The following is a 23,264-nucleotide window of genomic DNA, read 5'->3' as shown; positions in this document are numbered from 1 at the left end:
TCCTATTCGCTTTTATAGACGGGATATATAAATTAGCATTTTAAAGGCTTGTACAGGGGGGTCAACTTATATGTGGGGTTGCTTTAATGAAAGCGATGTACGGCACAATAGCATACTCCCATGGTCACCCACATAATATCTCATTTCATATTGACGGCGCTGTTCACCTGTACAAGATGAGGGTAGAAATTGGGTCAGAGCCTCATTTTAAAAGGGCTTTCCTCCAGGGTATGAATAACTCAAAAATAATGCTATATGATGTTCAGGCCTCATTATCTCAAAAGTCCGGAAGTTACATCACGGTTCCCCTCTAGCTTCGAGATGACGGGGTTTGACTGTATACAACATCAGCGTAGCTAGTCAGAAATGTGGCTGGTAGCAGTTGTGCCCCTAGGTACCTAGCTTAAACCTAGCTAGGCTGATGACAGGATGTAATTTCTCTGGAACAAGGCTTAAATAGAATGTCACATGAGGATAAATATAATCAGAACAATAAGGAACAACTTGCCAAGCTTGTTTAGACTTAAAACATAAAACAATAGATAAGAATTAATCTGTCAATCTCATGAGGTTAGCATCTGTGTGCTAAGTGGCGAAACAAGCCTAATTAGGTTTCAAATGTATATGAATATGAGCTTGGCTAGAGAGGTAAGTTTTGCATTAAATGGTAGACTGAACTGAAGTGATCGCAAGGACAACTCTCCCCATGGTGTCTTTTCTCATTGTTACTGGGTGACATCTCTTATTCACCTCATCTGGGTGTGCAGTTAGGGCTAGAATGTATTAAAAATGATTTTGAAAGAGTTCTGACCTTACTGTTTGAATATCACTAGTCCTTTTATATGAGAGCAAATGTTGCATTTTGTAGCGTTTAAGTTAATTCTAGCATTTTATTTTTGGAAACTTGTATATTTTTACAAATTGACACCATCAAGGAAATAAAAAGTTGCTATTCAGTTTTGACATAATTTTGTGCTTGTGTTTGGTTTAAACTGGATTCTATCATATACCTATACTGCATTTCAGAGGAAATGTATGTCTGAGTCCTCGCTGCATCAATTGTTGTTTCCTTTCAGAGAACTTAACAAAGTGACACTTGATTCAATTGTCGGATGAATATGTAGTTCCCCATGCAACACAATTTTCACGAAGTTAATTGTTGCCCAGAGCATTGCATGTTGATATAATGGTTCCCCATACTCATCTCTGACATCACTGGCAGTTGCAGAGATAAGTGTAGTAATAAATATGTTTAGAATAATGTTAGAAACACTTTTTTTTCATATTGTTTGTGTAAACATGTGTAATTAATGGACTTCTATTGTTTGGGCATTGTCAGTATATTCTGTTCTACTCTGTGAATTTGGTATCTTTTCATTTGTATGATATTTTGATAAGAGCATGAATTTCTTTTATGAAAATATGCATTTAAAGAGTGAGAGACACAAGAGTGATGGATAGTTATGGTGATATTGAAGTGTGTTGGTGCGATGAAATAGCTGAGAGTGACATTCTGTGTAGGGAGGCAAGCTTCTCATCAGCAATTAGACCCTAGTTAATGTCACATCGGCACTGCACACAAATGAGGTTTCTCACAAAGCTACTTTGATTTCTTTGACAAAAACTTGTAACATCCTGTCCACATTTCTTTCTGTAAAGCTGATCGCAAGCCGCTGGTGAAGCTCTCTCTTTCACAAAGCAACCTGCTCCTTTCATCTTGTGACTCATAAATGATCACAACTCAAATTAGCTTGAACTACTTGATAACAAGTTCTAATTATGTTCATTTCTGAGCCACTGCATAGTAGTATACATGACAGCATGGGAAAACTGTTTGTATGCCAACTGTGACCTGGAAAAAAACTTGCCAATTATCCCTCTTTGTTGTATGATACATAGCTGTAAGTATTGATTGTCCTGCTGAGGCTCTAGCTTAATGTGTGTGCCTAGACTCTAGATGAGATAATGTCAGATCCTTTCTGCTCCACACAATGTGATTAATGACTGTGTTTACTGTCCATCAACACCACCTCACATCCTTTGCACCAACATTACTTTATTCTTCACAATGACAACCACCATAACCACACAGTCTATACCCCATCACTAGATCAGTGTAACTGATCAGATCAGACAAATATGCTACAGACCACCACTAATCCCCACACCACATACACAGGATATATACCACTACAGTCCTCACTCCACATACACACAGCCTACACACCATTAGTCCTCACACCACATACACACAGCCTACACACCACCGCTAGTCATCACTCCACATACACAGGATATATACCACTACAGTCCTCACTCCACATACACACAGCCTACACACCACTAGTCCTCACACCACATACACACAGCCTACACACCACCACTACAGTCATCACACCATATACACACAGCCTACACACCACTAGTCCTCACTCCACATACACACAGCCTACACAACATCACTACAGTCATCATACCATATACACACAGCCTACACACCACTAGTCCTCACACCACATATACACAGCCTACACATCACCGCTAGTCCTCACTCCACATACACAGCCTACACACCACTGCTAGTCCTCACTCCACATACACAGCCTACACACCACTGCTAGTCCTCGCACCACATACACCACCGCTAGTCCTCACTCCACATACAGCCTACACACCACTGCTAGTCCTCACTCCACATACACACAGGATATATACCACTACAGTCCTCACTCCACATACACAGAGCCTACACACCACTAGTCCTCACTCCACATACACACAGCCTACACAACATCACTACAGTCATCACACCATATACACAGCCTACACACCACTAGTCCTCACACCACATACACACAGCCTACACACCACCGCTAGTCCTCACTCCACATGCAGCCTACACACCACTGCTAGTCCTCACTCCACATACACACAGGATATATACCACTACAGTCCTCACTCCACATACACACAGCCTACACACCACTAGTCCTCACATCACATATACACAGCCTACACACCACCGCTAGTCCTCACTCCACATACACAGCCTACACACCACTGCTAGTCCTCACTCCACATACACATAGGATATATACAGCTACAGTCCTCCCACCATGTACACACAGCCTACACACCACTAGTCCTCACACCACATACACAGCCTACACACCACTGCTAGTCCTCACTCCACATACACACAGCCTACCCACCACCACTACAGTCCTCACACCATATACACACAGCCTACACACCACTAGTCATCACACCACATACACACAGCCTACACACCACCACTAGTCCTCACTCAACATACACACAGGATATATACCACTACAGTCATCACACCATATACACACAATACACACAGCCTACACACCACTAGTCCTCACACCACATACACAGCCTACACACCACCGCTAGTCCTCACTCCACATACACAGCCTACCCACCACCACTAGTCCTCACACCATATACACACAGCCTACACACCACTAGTCATCACACCACATACACACAGCCTACACACCACTGCTAGTCCTCACACCACATACACACAGGATATATACCACTACAGTCCTCACACCATATACACACAGCATACACACCACCACTAGTCTTCACACCACATACTCAGCCTACACACCACCACTACAGTCCTCACACCACATGCACACAGCCTACACACCACCACTACAGTCCTCACACCACATGCACACAGCCTACACACCACCACTACAGTCCTCACACCACATGCATTCTTGCTGAACAAGAGCTCGAAAGGAAGATGTTATTTATATCAACATGAGTACTACATGGTTAGATGTGTAGCATCTTTGGTAGAACTATTTATCATGCTGGAGGTTAGTGTCAGCTATTGAGTTAGCACTCCAGGAGAAGTTTCTCTGGTCGGGCTGCTTGCCAATCTCCCAGTGTGAAAGGGCTAAGTCATCAGCATGCTTCCGATGTCTAGTTTTTAGGCACAGCAAGTTAGCAATTTAATTTAGAGCAGTCCATTTTCTGTGACCAACTCTTAAGATGTTGGAAGATGAAGATACTTTTCAAGATTATTGTCATGAAGGAGTGGCCTCATAAAAATTCTTTATTGGAGAAAGCAATATATGGACTATTGTGTCGAGTAAGTGTTGCAGTGAAGGCCTTGTGAGAAAATGGCATGGGTACACTATTACATTCAGCAATATACCAAATTAAAAAACAAACTAGCCAGGTGTACCAAGGATAACTGGATAAGGATAACAGGATGAGATTACTTAATGCAAGAGCTGGCCAAAACAGTCTTGCTACCCTTCAGGGTTCATTGACATAAAATGATAAGATGATCATCATTTTACGTGATTACAATTTTGTGTCAACTTGCCTCGCTTAAGGTTGTTGTCAAATGTGGATGGTGCTTACTCTTCTTGCTTAAGAAATACATACTGGTCGTGCGAATGGTTTTAACAAAGATCTGTGAGCCTTGTTGTAGCGTTTTACAACTACAGACATTGTAAACATTGCTGGAAGTTACTGTTTGCGGAGGAGTCAGCAGATGTGGCCTGTAGTTTATGGGGCCTGCTGCTACTGCTGCTACTGCTGCTGTAGTGAGGATGGCTGGCAGTGCTGTTTTGTCCCTTGGCGCGCCTCTCCCCTCAGAGACCACACTGTCTTTGATCTCACACCAAGCCACTGGCAAAAACACAACTTAAAACAAGAAAGATCTGATAAGAGGCATATTTGAAAAGACCAGCAAAGGAAACCCCAGTTTTGATGTTTTTCCTATCATTATGATAAATTTCTTATCTCGATCCCATATCAGAGACTTTGCTCGCTTTGATATTAGTTGTAATTAACCTATCTTAGGGCAGTTTCATGAGGCAAACATGATAAGCTGTGGTTTTTCTATCCTGAGCAAAACATGTAGTTGCTGAGCAACACATTTACGTTACTTGATGAACAAACAGTTTGACTTGCTTTTTATTGTGGCCATTTCTGACATTACTTGAATGTAGAAGCGTTTAAAGCTGTTTCAAATTGGTCAGTATATCAACATTCACTGTCTCCATCATGATCAACCATCTCTATCATGTCGATTGGGGTCAAGATGCTCCTTTCAAACATGTCTTGCTGCTGCTATACATTAGGTATTGTATAAACAAACATATGGTGAATGTAGGAAAGAACATTGGTTCAGAAGTTGCTATCCATTTTTGAGACTTGTAATATCTAGCACTGCCACCTAAATAAACCACCCTTGACAATAGTGTCTTGATATCCAGCTAATGCTTTAATAAATATACAATGAAGAGTGAAGTTCCTGTTTTTGTTACTTGCATTTGCTCCATACCAGCAGTGTCTGCACTGGCTTAAATTTTCTTGGGGTCACTTGGACCCCTTCATCATAAAATTAGGGGCCCCAAACAAAAATGGATGGGTCCAACTTACGGCACTGTAACATAACATTCACAACAGAACACAGTGGTTGTGAAAAATCAGAAACCTTTTCGCAACTGCAAAATATCAACCAACAGGCAAAGTGAGAGAAAGGTTCACATCAGGTCACATCCTGCTCATGACCAAGAGGTTTACATTAAGGGACAAACAATTTCTTAAAATGGAAATTTGATATTAATGCAGCGTTAGAAATTGGCACTAGTCCTATAGTCCTTTCCAAACTGCCCAGTAGTTAAGGTATCCTTAGGACTAATAGAAATTTGCCCTTTTTAGGGTTTTTGCTATATGTTGTCATTATAAGGACTAGTGGGCTAAAACTGTTAGTTTCTACCGCTGTTAATGAATATTTTAACACAAAATTATCCATGTTAATGTCTAACTTCGTAAATGAAAAGGCAGTACACGGGTTATCAGCCATTGGTAAGGGGTCATAGGGACAGACATTTGTGAATGTTTTTATCTGGATATACCAATGATTTGAAGTTTATGGATTCAGTCAAGTTCAATGGCTGTTCTGATGCTATTGTACTGAGTAGTGAGTTATGTCGTAACTGTGACAAATACATCAATGATTCATGACATAATTGGCATATCAAACGTTTTTTAGTAAGAGCGTGTTCAGGATCCAGCATTTCCTTGATAAATCTAATCAACATGTTTAAGGTGCCATAAATGTTTAAACATGTCAGTTACACTAATAACGGTTCTGGCAAAATTGTTTTGCAATTCTTAATATTACTCACCAAAGAATGAATTAATGAATGAATGTTGTAGAATAACTAAATATTCAGAGTCCGCTAAATAAAAACAATGCTTACATTCAAGTGTTCGCATTTATTCTTTATCATATACAGTATTGCGGTATCAATAAATCTCGTAATCCACACACCCTGTCGACTGTTTACTTATGCAAATCTAAGCACGATATATTTCATCACATGATCGAATACAGGACTCGTTGCTGTATGTCACGGCTACTTGCAAGTGTACAAACGTTAACTTTTGAATGATAGTTTCTGGGATGTTTTTGAAGTGGAATTACCCCTACCTCCATTCGAAATTGATTAGAAAAAGAACCCATTTGTTCAGATGAAGTCCCTTTACCCAACCTCGGTATACTGATTATGCAAAATACAAAACAGGAAGTGATGTAAACAATATAATCCACACAGCCTTACTGCAGTTAGATTCACTAATGACAGGTACTTTGTTTACTGAACTCGGTAAAGAAAATCAATCCCTTGGGAATGCCCGGAACCTACGATTGTGGGTTTGAATCCTGGTTCGGCCCAATTGTTTTTAGGTTTGTCAGCATCATACCCGTGCTCGTGGGTTTCACCAAAGAGAAGACCTTTATCGCTTCGGGCTTTCCTCCCATACAAAGCTGACAAGACATGATATAACTTGAATACCCTCAAAAACAGCGTTAAACCTAACACACTCACTCACTCCAAACCCGTACGAGAGATTTTTTGTCTTTTCAAAGTTGAACTGACAACACAACATATTATTGCTCTAACTCTTTGTGTAACTTTGTCACCCATGCCTCGCTTTTGTTGAGCTAAACATCAAAGAAATGACATGTGTTTAAGCTCTCTTCCCCACTTAAATCCACACACAGGATACAGATTTTACCTTCACTGCCTCAGATTAGTAATCGATTTGTAGTTGTTTTTTTCCCCCAACAATTCACTGTACTGCTCCCCAGTTTTTGTGTATCTCCAATTTCAGTTCTATTCAGTTGTAGTGAATGTAAATATAGATTACATTACACAAGTAACAAGATCAAAGACACCACACACTGTGCACAAAATTGCCTGCATTATTTTCTGACAATTTACATAAGCTTCTTTTCCATCTTGGCCATGAGCAAAATATGGTTTGTTATTGAATGTTTTGTTGACTGAAACTGGTAACATTGAAACTTGATTGATTCGATTACCAACAAAGTAGGAAATGACATTTACGAGCCTTTGAAGTCCGTGAGATGAAATTGCTTCCACATCCATGCTGCACCGTATTCTTCTGTGAGTGAATGCCAGCAGCCAATCAGATGATGCTTCATATTCATGCCCATGTTTGCCCCTTGTCAGATTTGTATGTATGTATATATTGTGTGTATGAGCCGCTCCAGAATCTTTAAACGTGTTACATTGGCAAGTGGTTTGATAATACGGCTCCTTTTGTTTCATTTCTGAAACCTTTTGCCAAGAGCTTGGTGTATTTGCACATGAGGTTGGTGGCCAACAAAAGATCAAAGGTATGCAAAGAGAGTGCTCAGACAAAGCTGTGTCCCTACAAAGCAAATAAATAGATTTAGGAGGCCAGGGTAATATTGACTGAATGTGGGAGCATGTTGCTCTCCTCCAGGCAAGCAGCCTACAGTCATGCAGCTCACTGCGGCCCACACAAAATATATTGACCCGTAATGTTTCAGCTCTGCCTCAGCTCTGCCGTACAAACAAAACTTCAAAGGCAGAGGTTTTTATGGCTGGTCTGAAAGAGGGCTTGTTATTGAGAATTTGTGTGTTCGTTCGTATCCTTGCTATTTCCCTCCGCCATAATCCATGTTTATTAAAAATCAATAGGCTGTAGCTTAGAGAGGAGCCCTTTTTCTAAAATATTGCCGCAGCGACAGTATTGAAATTGGCAAAACAGTTACATTCCTCCTTGGATTGTGTTTGCTGGCAAAGGTTATAAGTGTTGCTCACTCAACACAGCCTCTTACATGATGTAAGAAGATTATTGGAGGAATCAGTATTAACATAAGCCTAGGCTGGCGTGATAAGCAGCACTTGACAATAACAACAGACGAACAGCACAGGCACTTTGAAGCTGCTGCTCAAATAGCCTTTCATGTCATGCACATATTAATGGTGTATTATCAAAAGCTTGCAGATTTCCAAGTGCTTCATCACTGCAGATATTCTACAGTTACATGACTCATCTTCATACATGCATTCCAAACTTTCTCCAGTGGAAGGAGCTTATATTCGGTTATTTTTTATATATTTTTTCATCATTTAGCCCTTAAAAACAAATGTCAAGAAAACAACTTTTGTCTTCTCTTTTCTGTGAATAATAACTATGGGTTATGGGAATTGATTAAAGAAACTAATTTTTATGGTGTACTTAATAAGTAGTGTGATATGGACACAGGCATTCTTTATGTCTTCAGTCACATCCACATCAAATTAATTGTGGCCATTAATGCTGCCTTCAAAATGGTTTGAAACAACAGTTTACTAGAAAATCCATATTTAGTTTTCAACATATTAGTTCACCAGGAGCTCACCAAAGATAATGATTACAAATGTCTTTTAAGCATCATTATCTCCAATGGTGATGTGAATGAAAATCCTTCAGCTCAGCCTTGACTTTTTATATTTACATGAATGTTTCATTATGTTAGTTACCGTAGAAATGAAACAATATCACATCAACATCATACTATGTTATCACACACAGATCAGATTACACTGACCAGCTAACAACCACTCTATCTTTACTATATGACTGAAGATTTCACTTTGTATCACATTCAGCTCACTTTGAATGTACCTCATGAGCACTGGTGCCTTGGTACCTGCAAACATGGAGATCCATTATGTCAATGTACTGTTGTGGTCCTGGCAATACTTATTGGCACCATGGTTTTATGTCAGCATTGCTCTTGTATTTCACATCAGACAACATTATAGCTAAAATGGGAAGAATTATCATTAAACCGCCCGCGTGTTATCAGAAATCAGCGGGCCACTGCAACTTGATAATGCCCTCACATTGCTTGACGACGGGCCATTATCACGCCCGTTGTTAGGTGACGTCATGGGGTAGGGATAGGTGACGTCACGTTCAATAGTGACGTCATCTGGTTTGTTCTATGACGTTTCCATATTCGTAAAAGTGGGTCAGTGACATTTGTGTTGATTGCGTAAATGTTTCAAAACCGATATTGTTGCTTCTTTTTATTTGATAACAAATTCCATCCATTTTAGCTATAATAACGGTAATGCTATTTTTCAGGGCATTATCATTTGCAGAAGCCCTCGGTCTTTTTAACTGCCCTCCTTCATCGGGGCAGGTAATGGAAGACCTCGGCTTCTGCAAATGATAATGCCCTGCAAAATAGCGTTACCCTTATATTAATGGAAGGTACTAAGCGCTTAGCAAGATTAATTTCTTTCACTTGGTGAAAACAGCCTGGGAAAAACATTTATGAGTCTACTATCCCCAAGTTGTCTATTGGCATCATTTTTACACAGTGTTGGTGTTATAATGTGGACCATTCTTAGCTAAGCTTACTAGACCAAACCAACTTTACTTTACTTTACTTTGGTTGTGGACGAGTGGATCAAGTCGCAGACAGTCATCAGCTTGAAATGGTATTGTCTTCAATCTGTTGTGGCACTGTCTAAATCATCCAGGTTACTGCCTCCATGTCTAGTGGTAGAGTGTCTGCCCAGAGAGCAGAAGGTTGGGGGTTTGATCCCTGTCTGTGTCATACCAAAAGAAGTTAATAGATTTTACTTGTTGTTATAACCCGTGAAGATCCGGTTTAAAATAGGTCTTCAGCAACCCATGCTTGCCATGAAAGGCAACTTTGCTTATCATAAGAGGCGACTTACGGGATCGGGTGGTCAGACTTGCTGACTTGGTTGATGTCACCGTATCCCAAATGGGTAGATCGATGCTCATGATGTCAATCACTGGATTGTCTGCTCCAGCCTCGATTATTTACAGACCACTGTCATATCGCTGGGATATTGCTGAGTGTGGCGTTAAGCAACAAACAAACAAAACAAACTTGTTGCTACCATGTCTGGCACTCCACACTGATGAGGTCAAAAATGGACTGAGACAGACAGATGTGTGCAGGACCGTCACTATACAAGTGCAATAATCTTGAACGAGACATGAAACCTCACCACTACAAAATGTTAGCGAATGAACTCTCTTAACTCCTTATACATGTATCTGTAAGCAAGATGGTGAGATTGTTTTCTTTTATTATCCCCCGCCCAACGAAGTTGGCGGGGGATATAGAAACGGGCTCCATCCGTCCGTACGTCTGTCACGTTTCGTTTCCGGAGCATAACTCATAAACCGTTCAATATTTTTTCATCAAACTTTGCAGGTCTGTCAGGTACATGCTGAACTGGTGCCTTTTGCTATTGAGAAATTTAGAATTTTTTATTTTGTAAATTTCCAGGGCAACAAGATGGACTTAGGTTCTGTGAGGGTAGGGTTCGTTTCCCGAGCATAACTCATAAACTGTTCAATATTTTTTCATCAAACTTTGCAGGTCTGTCAGGTACATGCTGAACTGGTGCCTTTTGCTATTTAGAAATTTTTACTTTTAACGTTTCCATGGCAACAAGATGGACTTAGGTTCTGTGAGGGTAGGATTCGTTTCCGGAGCAGAACTCATAAAGAGTGGGTAAAGAGTTGATAAACAAGAAAGTTCAATGTTATTGAATTACATGTTTTAGGACATTGAGATGAATGTTGGCAAATGAAAGGTTTTGTGGAAACACGTGTTTGGTTGCCTCTGAGTTGCTGCTCTGTTTCTTGTAGAGATGTCTTCTTATCAACAATCCAGCCACAACGAAAGCATGTTGTGATTGTAGTGGATCATGGCAATGCTATGAGTATCACCCAGTTGCGCACAGCAAAGGCTATTGCATTGCATCTGCTGCAGTCCTTCTCCGAGAATGACCGGGTAAGTACAACTCAGTAACTCATAGGAGTCACAATCATCGTGTCGTGTATGCTTATAAACTTCAGTATCTTCAGATTGCATTTCATATTAGTTGTTGGTACTACCTGAACCAAATGTTCTCTTTGGCTGTGTCTACTGTGGTTCAGTGTTGTATATATCATTACTTTCAGATTGCGGTGGTGGGACTTGCAGGCAAGTCAACATTTCCTCGATCAGACAGCTGTCTGCCTCATGCATTGGTGCCAGCTACTGTTGAAACCAAATTCTACTTCAGCAAGTTTGTGGAAGATCTTGAGAAACAAGACAGTGAGTTGAAACAATTATGATGAGGACTTATCAGTTGCAATGACTTCAATTTGGTATAGTGCCTGTATGTCTGATGAATAAGACATGTGTGAGTGGGGTAAATTGTTACATGCATCTTGGTATAGTGCCTGTATGTCTGATGAATAAGATATGTGTGAGTGGGGTAAATTGTTACATGCATCTTGGTATAGTGCCTGTATGTCTGATGAATAAGACATGTGTGAGTGGGGTAAATTGTTACATGCATCTTGGTATAGTGCCTGTATGTCTGATGAATAAGACATGTGTGAGTGGGGTAAATTGTTACATGCATCTTGGTATAGTGCCTGTATGTCTGATGAATAAGACGTGTGAGTGGGGTAAATTGTTACATGCATCTTGGTATAGTGCCTGTATGTCTGATGAATAAGAATGTGTGAGTGGGGTAAATTGTTACATGCATCTTGGTATAGTGCCTGTATGTCTGATGAATAAGATATGTGTGAGTGGGGTAAATTGTTACATGCATCTTGGTATAGTGCCTGTATGTCTGATGAATAAGACGTGTGAGTGGGGTAAATTGTTACATGCATCTTGGTATAGTGCCTGTATGTCTGATGAATAAGATATGTGTGAGTGGGGTAAATTGTTACTTACATCAGCTATATCTCGGCTATTTAGACATGAATGAGGTGTTACCGGGTGTGTTTGATGTAGACATGAATGAGGTGTAACCAGATGTCTGATGAAGACATGAATGAGGTGTAACCAGGTGTGTGTGATGTAGACATGAATGAGATGTAACCAGGTGTCTGATGTAGACATGAATGAGGTGTAACCAGGTGTGTCTGATGTAGACATGAATGATGTGTAACCAGATGTGTCTGATGAAGACATGACTGAGGTGTTATCAGGTTTGTGTGATGTTGACATTAAAGAGGTGTAACCAGGTGTGTTTAATGTAGACATGAATTATGTGTAACCAGATGTGTCTGATGTAGACATGAATGAGGTGTAACCAGATGTGTCTGATGTAGACATGAATGAGGTGTAACCAGGTGTGTCTTATCTAGACATGAATGAGGTGTAACCAGGTGTGTGTGATGTAGACATGAATGAGGTGTAACCAGGTGTGTCTAATGTAGATGAAGTCTTCTTGGGATGGCTTTTGTGTGCAATGTAAGTCGAGTTGTGAATTCATTATGCTTCAAGTTGGCACTGAAACTGCATGTCTACTTTCAGCTGCTACTAACCACACCCTTGGCTTTGAGACAGCCTTCCAGCTGATCCACAATACATTCAGGAAAGGCAAGATGTTGTCAGGTAAGAACTTTATACAAGAAAATGCATTGCTTGTGTATCTTTTGGTATATTTACTCATGGATAAAAGGTCTTCACTGCGTGATATTTACACTCACTCTTATTATCCCCCGCCATAGGAATGGGTGCTGTCCCTCTGGCCATCCCTCCGGCCGGCCGGCACATTTCGTTTCCGGAGCAGAACACAAAAAGAGATATCTTAACCAAATGAGAGATATCTTAACCAAACTTGGCACATAGATAGGTCTAGTGGTGAACTAGTGCCATTTGATTGTTTGGGATTTTAAAAAAATAATTATTTTTCGAGTTTCCATGGCAACGACTTAAGCCCTGTTTATACAGCGACATTTGCACACGTGTGTATTTTTTGCATATCTGCAAATTTGCTTATGTGAGCAAATTTGACCGTATGGACGCATTTACTCATGTGCAGATTTTACTCTTTTGAGTAAATTTGCACCTAGTTGGGACTAGGTGCAAATTTGCTACAACCTGTGAGTATATGCAGTTTAGATGTGAATTTTTTGCTACCGTGAGCAAATTTGGTCGTATGGACACATAGCAAATTTACACACAGTAAGTATATTTCCCAACTTATTGCATAATATCTGTTTTAAGTGCGTGTTATTGGCAACGCTTAATCCTCATTGGTCAGAATGATACCAGTTGATGTCTAGACTTCAAACAGACCAGACCGTCAAAAATGGCTAGCAGAAAAAGAACAAATGAGGCCAAAAATGTGGATCTGCATGGAGCGACGATGAAACGAGATTTCTTTTAGGATTAAGGGAAGAGAATTGTATTGAAGAACAACTTGAAAACCCCAAAACATATAATGGGTCTATTTATAAAACGGTTGCAAGCGAAATGGCTGAGAAAGGTTTGTAGAGGTTTGATCAATGTAAACTACGCAGTCATACTCTAAAAAGATCGTACAGAGAATGTAAAACAAGCATAAAAAGAGTGGTAAGGGTAGGAAAACCTGCAAATTCTTCGCAGAACTGGACACTCTCGGAAACAGACCAGCATCGTCCCTGCTGAAAGTGATCGATACTTTAAAGAAAGCGGGACTCGAAGAAGCTGATGAAAGTGATTATGATGATAATGATTATGGGGACATTCCACAGTCTGTCAACGATGATCTCAGTGACATTACACCTCTTGAGAGAGGAGATGATCACAGAAAGGAGAAGGAGTCGTCAGACACAAAAGGCAAAAAGGATGAAGGATTGGTAGAAACAAGGAAGAAAGAAGAATCAGCTGACAAAGTGAAGAGCGAAAAGAAAAGGGTGCGAAGGTCAAGGTTGGAAGTGGCACTGAAGTCAGTCATGGATGGATTTGGTGCAGCCAATGAGAAAGCAGGGGACAAAGTGGTGGAAAACTTGATTTGGAGAAACAAAAACTCGACTTGGAAAAGGCGAAAATAGAATCAGAGGAAAGACAGAAGAGGGAGGAATGTGAACATCAACTCGACATGATGAAGATGATTATGGAAGCAATCGGCCAGCGACAGGCAGGGCAACCACATTCAATGCCATCATTCCCTGTGAGCATGAGTCCTATGCATTCTGGTAAAGGTCCAGTTTACAGAGGTCAAGGTCATTCCTTACTCTCGTAATCAAGTCATGGTCAGTTGTCTGGCTCTAACCCTTCATTGTCATCTACAGACACGGATAAGCAGGAAGAAGGCACATTTGTCAATTTGTGAAGAACTGTGAAAGCAAAAAAGGTTGAAAACGTGTAACTCTGTCATTCTCGAATATGCACTTGCATATATGGTGTCGTAAAACAATGTTAACCAGAATTTTCTTTTACTCTCTCCCTATTTTTTAGACGTAACTTTGAAATGTTTTAGGCAATAAACAAATGAAAGCAAGAATCTGTTCTGTTGAATAAAATAATATTTCCTTCAATTAGGTAGCTAAAATGGCTGCCAGGTTTAATGTTTAACACACAACAAATTGCTTAAAGTTTGTTGTTCAAGAAAGCCTGTGCAATATCATCCCTCAGGGTCTTTGCACAACGGACAGGTTCGTCACCTCCATCCTGTACGCCCACTTGTTCATCATCTGCGTCATCATCTGTGTCTTCATTCCACTCATCCCTGAAGGTTTCATTGACACTCTCACATATGTTATGCAAGACAATGCAACAGCCAATCACTGTGCAAGCAAACTCCACATCGATGTCCAATCGCTTTTGTAAGCATCTCCACTGTCCCTTCAAACGACTGAAGGCATTCTCTATCGTCATCCTTGCCCTGCTGAGGCGATAGTTGAATGTGGCTTGAGCAGGAGTTAGATTGGCTCTGTTGGAGAAAGGCTTTAAAAGCCAAGTCTTTAATGGGTAGGCCGCATCACCAAGTAGTACCACTGGCATATTGGAATCACCAACCTTCTTGTTCCATGTGAGGGAAAAGAATGCCATTATCACCTTGAATGTAAATATCGGAATTGGCAAACACGCGGGCATCGTGGTCCTCGCTGACTGAAGCCCGGGACGTCATGGACATGATTGCTATACACAATGCTCAGATGGGGCAAAAATTCATCTTCAACACCTATGCTGTCATATGCTGTCAACACCAAAGAGATTACTGACTGTCCTGTATTCTGCAAGCCAGTAAATGGCAATTGCTACCTTCTTTAGGACACCCAATGGTTCTTCAACGGTGTCTTGAGAAGGAGATCGTTCACCTTCAAGTCTTCTGCAAATGAAATCCAATGTTTCCTTTCTCATTCTGAAGTTTTCTAGCCAGTCTGTCTCTTCAAAGTGCTGCAGAACAACCATGTCATACCACTCCTTCAACCGGGGTTTTCTTCTTATTTCTCTAACAGTTGAACAACCCAGAGCTAGAGCTACACTCAGGAAATAGGGAAAGTTTCTGCTTTTGCGAAACATTCCAGTCTGATCTTTTCCATAGCTATGACAGAAATGGATGGTTTTGACAATTTACTCCAAATCTGCTTATGGGACTTATACTTCGTATGAATGCACAGCAAATATACTTTTGCTCACGTGTGTAAATTTGCATATGTGTGCAAATTTGCATATATGCAATTTTTCGCCGTATAAACAGAGTATTAGACTTAGACTGAAAATGGCGCTAGTCCTCGTTTCCGGAGCAGATCTTGAAAACCGTACAACATTTCTTATTCAAACTTGGCACATAATGTCATCACTCAGAATTGAGTGCATTTCCTTTCTTGTTGGCAAGTTCTGTATTGCTTGTGTGTATGTTCCTCCAAACGTGTCATGGACATGGTTGTTGCATTCACTTACTAACTTCATGCAGAAACTTCAGGATCTCTCCAAGCAGCATGAATGTGAACATGTCCTAGTTACTGGGGATTTCAACTGTGATCTGAGTGAAAAACTGAAACTTGAAGATTTCTTTAATGTGCGGAAAATGACTCAACTCATTCACTCTCCAACTCACTGTCTTGGAGCTACACTGGACTTGTTGTTTACTGATCCTGCCAGTGCTGTAGCATTCCAGACTCCAGTCTACTACCCAGATCATCAGATGATTGATGCTGTACTTCTCAGTACACCTCATGGTGACCCCCCTGCTCTCATTGATCTCTAAGTAAAGTAAAAACTCCTTTACTTCTCTTAAGTAATAACACAACTCATTACAAATACACCAGTGTAACTGATCTTAAACATACTCAACTGTATAAACACTGCCTCCTGTCCTGTATATATTCTTGTCAACCATACTCTGTACTTCACTTGCTTGATAACGGTGTTAGAACCTACACTGAAATGCCCATATGTCTCATCCTTACTCATTACAAATACAGTTACATATTCTATCATAAACTGCAGATGGCAAAACAACACCAGTAATAACTTCTTTTAGTGCTGCAATTAGGCCATTTACAAAAAGGTCCAGTGAACATAGTTCACAGGAGCTAATGACTTGCACACAACCGGACATGTCATATTGGCGGGGGATATGAGAATTTCATGCTTGTTGGCAATGTGTTACATATCAACTTGAAGTTATGGCTTAAATCATGCCTAGCTTCTTGTCTGATACACGTTGAGATGATTTAGATTGACGACTTCTTGAACTGATGTTATGTGTATGGCAGTGAAACACAGCATTATTGTAGTAGTACTTGAGTATTTATTGCTATACAGTAAGTCTTTACAGAAGCACACCAAAGGGGAATTTCCTTTGAAGACTTTTCAAAAAATGATGCAAGGATTTGGCAAGTGCATTTTAACCAGTGATGATGATATACCTATTGATTCCCACACATTTTATACAGTGTATTCCCTACTTAATTTAGTTGTGATGTTGATTGCAGACAGAGCTCTCATCCTGTATGTAAGCCGAGGCTTGCTGTCCTCGCTGACTGAAGCCCGGGACGTCATGGACATGATTGCTATACACAATGCTCAGATGGGGCACAAGGTCATCATCAACACTTATGCTGTCATAGATGGTATGTACCATAGTCCTCATCAGTGTATAGAGTCAAAAATACAATTAATTTTTAGGTCCTCTTCCACCTCCCATCACATGGTCCCTGTGTACTTCGCTACGTGTGCTGACATGTTTCTATACTTGATGCAATACAATATATACAAAGTCTTATTCATACTTCAGGTGAATCACACTTGTCAACAGTTAATATACTCAGATGCCTTGAAGAGTTAAATAAAATATAGAAATATAATGCCTCTTACCTAACTTTTCAAAAAGGTTTGGATGAAAAATCTAATGATTGCCACTTTCTGTAATTGCATTCTTCTATAAGTCTACAATGACGTCATAGGAGTTTTGACCAGTGTGACTCTTAAGACCGCTTTGTGGCACTGACCTCTTTCAATAGTTACAGTTCTCAGTTACCAGTTCCACTTTCTAAAAACTGTAGCAGCCTTGGTATCTGTTGAAATTCATCATCTTGATGGCCCTTCTATGACAATAAATTGATTAATATAGTTATTTCAAGTCATGACAATACTCCCTCGCTTTTGCCAGTTTCCCCTTCCTGTGTTTGTGTAGTGCTGTGATGTGTGCCATCTGGTTGCATGTATAACCGGGAAAGTTGTGTTTACAGATGGTAAGCCCATCATGTATGAGAAGAGCTTCCTACAAGATATAGCGAACCAGAACTTCTCCAAGTATGATGTCCGATACAGGCTCAAGATACCAGTCATTGTAAGTAACTAAACCAACTGGCCAACTAGGTTGCTGCTCTTAAGATAAATGTGGTGTCCTGCAGATGACAGAAATTTTACTTGCTGCACGAGAAATGACGGGGCAATTTCACGACTCCCTCTCTCCTACCCAGAGTTCCGTGTGGTCAACCCAGTACTTCTGCCACAGGCCAGCCATGATTCGTCACATCTTACACAATCAATTCAACAAATTAGATTGTTTTTTTGTTGTTTTTTCAATTTTGAAAAGTGTTAACATTTAGATAAACTTATGTTACAAAATTGTTTACTTTCATTGAGAAAATATCCTAAACCGTTAAAACCATTTCCATGGCACATTTATCATTTGTTTACAATGTTTTTACGGCTCCACGTGCATACATGGAAGCCCAATTGAGAGCAGTGATATGGTCACTTTATGGTCATGATATATTGTCATTGTCCACACTGTCGCCGTTTCAGTAGCACATCTATATTGTTGTGCAAAACAATCTGCAAAACGCACTGACTTATGTATAATCATGTTTGCTTATTAACAAGAGAAAAGTCTGATCACTTGATATGCAAATTAGCGGTGACAGTGGTGTAATACTAAGTACCATATTTTCTTGAGTATAGTGCGCACTTTTTAAAAAACAACCCCAAAGCTGTGTAGAAGGGGGTGCGCATTACAGACGCTATAATGAGTTTTGATGGTTTTTTTCCCACAACGCAAAGACATTACCGTGAGCACGTAACACCAGAAATACCATGTCAACAAATCCATACTGAAGTACTCAAATTAATCATGTAATTACACTGTTTGGCTATAAAAAGTGTTCATTGTATATCTGGACTTATGTTTGTAACTTATTTCATTAATTTTATTTGAAATTCCTTTTAATATTGTTTTAATACACTTCGGCAAAATCGTGGGTTAAGCGATCAGAAGATCACTGTTATTAACAGCAACCAAGGTCAGAGATTACCGCTATTGACGCCTTGAAACAATCTTTAGTAGACAGAGAATGGATACATATGTCATAAATGCCATACTTTGACTCGTTAAAAGTCATATTTGTTGTAGTTTGACGATTCTATGTCGACACGTAGTTCTCGTGATCACGTGCACAGGAGCCTCGACAGTGACTGGTCAAATTGTTCAAATTGTTCAGCTGCATCGAAGTGCTACGCTTAGGGTTATTATTATTTTAAATATATTTAGTAAAAGCTGCAACTAAAATAACAAGATACTGAAATATATTATTCCTGATAAAAAATTAGTTTCAGATACAATTTTTCCCGATCCTTGCATGAAATCCTGTAAAAATACTGAATCCGCTAGAGGGGGGTGCGCATTATACTTACGTGCGCACTATACTCAAGAAAAAATGGTAGTCACTGTGCCAAAGTGTGCAAGACGCCCTCTCTTCTCCCTGCCTACATGATACTGGTAGACTGTTTCCACTTACAAAGGACACTAGAACAAACATGATTATTGCATACTGAATAAAACTTTCAGAATATTTTTGTGGGTTTTGATGTGATATTTAAAGTAGTGTGCCCAGCGTGTGACATGAGCAACTTGTGACGTTACAGAGGGGCATCATGCTGTCCATCAACAACACCAGAGACCTCAGCTCCACAGTGGGAAGGTTCTATCTGCCACTCAATCGGACAGCCAAGGAAGACCCTGTCTTTTCCCTACCCTACATAGATGAGGCTGATAGAGGTAGGTTAACACTAGATGTTGCTGATGGATGTAGGTTAACCCAAGATGAGTCTGATGAAGGTAGGTTAACCCTACATAGGTGAGTACACAACTCAGCTCATCGAAGTTTATCAAGGGGAAGTAACAACCATTGTGATCCATAATCTATTGTGTGAGCAATGTTTTGAGTTAAATGAATTGTTCAGTCCAGTTGCCCTGTTGTGAAATAAATAAACTGGATTGATTGATGAAACTAAGTGAATGAGATTGTCATATCCCTTCCTCTATCTGTGTACAGGCCTGACCATGAGCATCAGCCAGCCGTGTTTCCCCAATGTGGGGGATGTGAATCACCTGATTGGCATGGTGGGTGTGGACCTGCACATGGAGGACATTGTCCAGGACATCACCTACTACAACCCAGGCGATGGCTCATATGCATTTGTTGTCACAACTGATGGTCAGTCACAGTTTATTACCAATGTAATTTTGTTCAATTACTAAACTAGTTGATTGTTATTATTCAGTTCATTAGTAAAGTTGAATTTATCTTTCTGATGATACCAATAGGCATCGGAAGAGTTGAGTTTTGATAAAATTATATGATCCTGCAATAGACTGTATTTGGATACTACAAATACTGGACAGAATGTTGGATATTTTGATGTTAGATATATGTAAATTAAAGGCTTTTCTTATTCTTTGATTGGCATTTAGAAGTTTGTTGCACGGGAGGTTTTTAGCCTTAAGAACTTGAATGTCTATAAAAACTTTTCTTGTTTCACCTGACTTGAACATCAGTGCTCTCAAACATTGCAAAATGTTTCAGAAGTAGTACTCCCTTCATCTAGAAGTGACATTCTTTCAATGCTGTAGACTACACATTGCAGTGTAGACTATGACTGTACACTGATTTGTTGTGCTGATTATAGCATTTGATTTGCATTTCAGGCTTCACAATTATGCACCCATCCTTTGAGCGTCCAATCCGTACCAGTGTCCAGCCAATGCATACAGACATTCGGCACTTCGAGAATTATGAGGGATTTGAAGCTGTCCGAGATAAGATTCTAAAGTAAGGACAAATGTAAAATGGTAACTAAATTGATCTGTTTTTCTAATGAAATTAATTTGTATAATCTAATGTTGAAATCTTATCTGACATCTGATAGTGTACGAAAACTTAATACCTTGTGACCTGCCTGGTGTTAGATGATGTGTTTTGTTGTGTCAGCAATGAGGAAGGAGAGGAGAGACTGCTGCTGGGCTTGAGGAACCACACCAACCTGGAGGGAGACATCGTGGAGACTCAGCACTTCTGCAAGTACCTCTGGAAGAAGGTAGGTCACTTCAACATTGATCAACTCCACTCTCTACACCACAGTGCGAGCTTACCCTGGAGATAATGATTACACTGAGGAAGCAGGTGCTACTCCTCAAGAGTTGCTGCCTGGATCATATTGTGGTGCCTGGAACAGCTTGTGGTGGCAGGATCAGCTTGTCATGGCTCTCAATCGTAGATTTTAATCATTGGTTTATCATTTCCTTACCCATAATCTCGGGTGTCACCAAAGTGATGAATACTTACGGCTTCTGTCACTTTGAGCCTTCCTCTCTTCAAATACTGTTCAAAGGAACATTGTATGCCTTTCTTGGAACATTGTTTTAACTTTTCATGAACCGAGAACCTGTGGATATTGCAAATCTAGATTTGTCACTCATAGTTACTTTTCTGATCCCAAAGGAGTTACTACATGTCATTAAACATGTTTTGCTTGAACATGTCACCAATCATTACATTAGAGAGAAAACTTTTAGCAGACAATGCAATGGTACATCAGACACAAAGTACTGTCACTATAGTTTTCCATATTTGTGCATTCAACTGCAGTGTTCCTTTATACCACTTTCTGTTGTATAGGTGGAGAATGTGCCATACATTGTCGTCATCAAGGTGCTTGAGGAACACTCAGAGACGCGCCAGCTCAAAAACATCCACAGTATGTATCGTATAGCAATGGTTGACAACACACTGTCTTGCTGTATATTCAAATAAAGTGACTTAATACACTATTTCTTGAAGTATTGGCTGATGATGTGGCTGAGATTACTGTGAGTTAATGTTATTTTGTTGTTTAGTCCACAGCCAGCCTGACCTGGTGTATCACCGTATTGACTTGCTCCCCACTGAGAACATGTGTCTCCACCTCAAGCAGCTGGCCACTGTAGGTCAGTACCACTCACATCCCCTTCACCAACAGGAAACTCAAATTGGTGCTCAGTCTCCATAAACTAGTGTCACACATGGAAGACATGTGGGGACTATTTGTTAATCATAATAATCATTAATAGGAGGAATTAGTCATATGAATTCAAAATAATTTGTCCAAAATATTTATTCTACAGTATCAGTCAGTTGACATTGATGTGCGACCTTCCCTCTCTTGTGCTTGTATAACTTGACACATTTCTTTCCAAACTGTCAAGACTTTCTTCCTGGACTGACTTAATACAACAACAAAAATCAAATGTTGTAGAATCAAACAAAAGATGTAGGCATACTTCAGGTCAGCAAACATGAAGAATAACACTTTTCTTTGAATTTACTTCTATCTAGTGAAACAGGTATTTGCATAGACGACTATGATGTCCTTTGATTGTACTGACAAGTTACTGGTTGTTGTGTTGCAGATATCAGCACTGTGTTCATGTCCCCAAGTAGCTTTGTAAGTCCATTTGAACACCTCAGTCAGGAAGAAAACAAGAGAACAGTCCAGATGTATCTGGCCTACCTGAAAGATGACACAAGACTCATCACCAACCCTGGTCTCAAGGTAGGCACCATCCACTGGAGCCTCATTCCTGGAACATGTAGCACTGTCATTCTCACACTTCTTGACTTGGTAGCACTGTCAGTCTCATGCTCCTGGACACAGTAGAACTGTCAGTCTCATGCTCCTGGACACAGTAGCACTGTCAGTCTTATGCACCTTGACTTGGTAGCACTGTCAGTCTCATGCTCCTGGACACAGTAGCACTGTCAGTCTCATGCTCCTTGACACAGTAGCACTGTCAGTCTCATGCTCCTGGACACAGTAGCACTGTCAGTCTCATGCTCCTTGACTTGGTAGCACTGTCAGTCTCATGCTCCTGGACACAGTAGCACTGTCAGTCTCATGCTCCTGGACACAGTAGCACTGTCAGTCTTATGCTCCTTGACTTGGTAGCACTGTCAGTCTCATGCTCCTGGACATGGGAGCACTGTCAGTCTCATGCTCCTGGACACAGTAGCACTGTCAGTCTCATGCTCCTTGACTTGGTAGCACTGTCAGTCTCATGCTCCTTGACATGGTAACACTGTCAGTCTCATGCTCCTGGACTTGGTAGCACTGTCAGTCTCATGCTCCTTGACATGGTAACACTGTCAGTCTCATGCTCCTGGACTTGGTAGCACTGTCAGTCTCATGCTCCTGGACATGGTAACACTGTCAGTCTCATGCTCCTGGACATGGTAACACTGTCAGTCTCATGCTCCTTGACTTGGTAGCACTGTCAGTCTCATGCTCCTGGACATGGTAACACTGTCAGTCTCATGCTCCTTGACTTGGTAGCACTGTCAGT

General features: G+C 40.4%; 1 protein-coding gene across 1 annotated transcript in view; it reads left to right on the top strand.

The window, feature by feature from the left end:
• The window catches only part of LOC124125541 (VWFA and cache domain-containing protein 1-like), a 95,108-nt gene that overhangs the window by 52,965 nt on the left and 18,879 nt on the right, over positions 1–23,264 (top strand). The window contains exons 6-17 of the mRNA XM_046488870.2: positions 11,029–11,173; positions 11,344–11,479; positions 12,701–12,781; positions 17,098–17,235; positions 17,854–17,954; positions 19,532–19,664; positions 19,942–20,103; positions 20,595–20,718; positions 20,878–20,983; positions 21,565–21,643; positions 21,783–21,872; positions 22,335–22,477. Of these exons, the coding sequence (XP_046344826.2) occupies positions 11,029–11,173; positions 11,344–11,479; positions 12,701–12,781; positions 17,098–17,235; positions 17,854–17,954; positions 19,532–19,664; positions 19,942–20,103; positions 20,595–20,718; positions 20,878–20,983; positions 21,565–21,643; positions 21,783–21,872; positions 22,335–22,477 (1,438 nt within the window). The remainder of the gene's footprint in view (positions 1–11,028; positions 11,174–11,343; positions 11,480–12,700; positions 12,782–17,097; positions 17,236–17,853; positions 17,955–19,531; positions 19,665–19,941; positions 20,104–20,594; positions 20,719–20,877; positions 20,984–21,564; positions 21,644–21,782; positions 21,873–22,334; positions 22,478–23,264) is intronic.

Source organism: Haliotis rufescens, unplaced genomic scaffold (genome assembly GCF_023055435.1).
Source record: "Haliotis rufescens isolate VD_foot unplaced genomic scaffold, xgHalRufe1.0.p SCAF_2, whole genome shotgun sequence".
Lineage (NCBI taxonomy): Eukaryota > Metazoa > Mollusca > Gastropoda > Lepetellida > Haliotidae > Haliotis > Haliotis rufescens.
The sequence above is the reverse complement of the archived record's forward strand: the minus strand, read 5'-3'. Positions and strand labels throughout refer to the sequence as shown.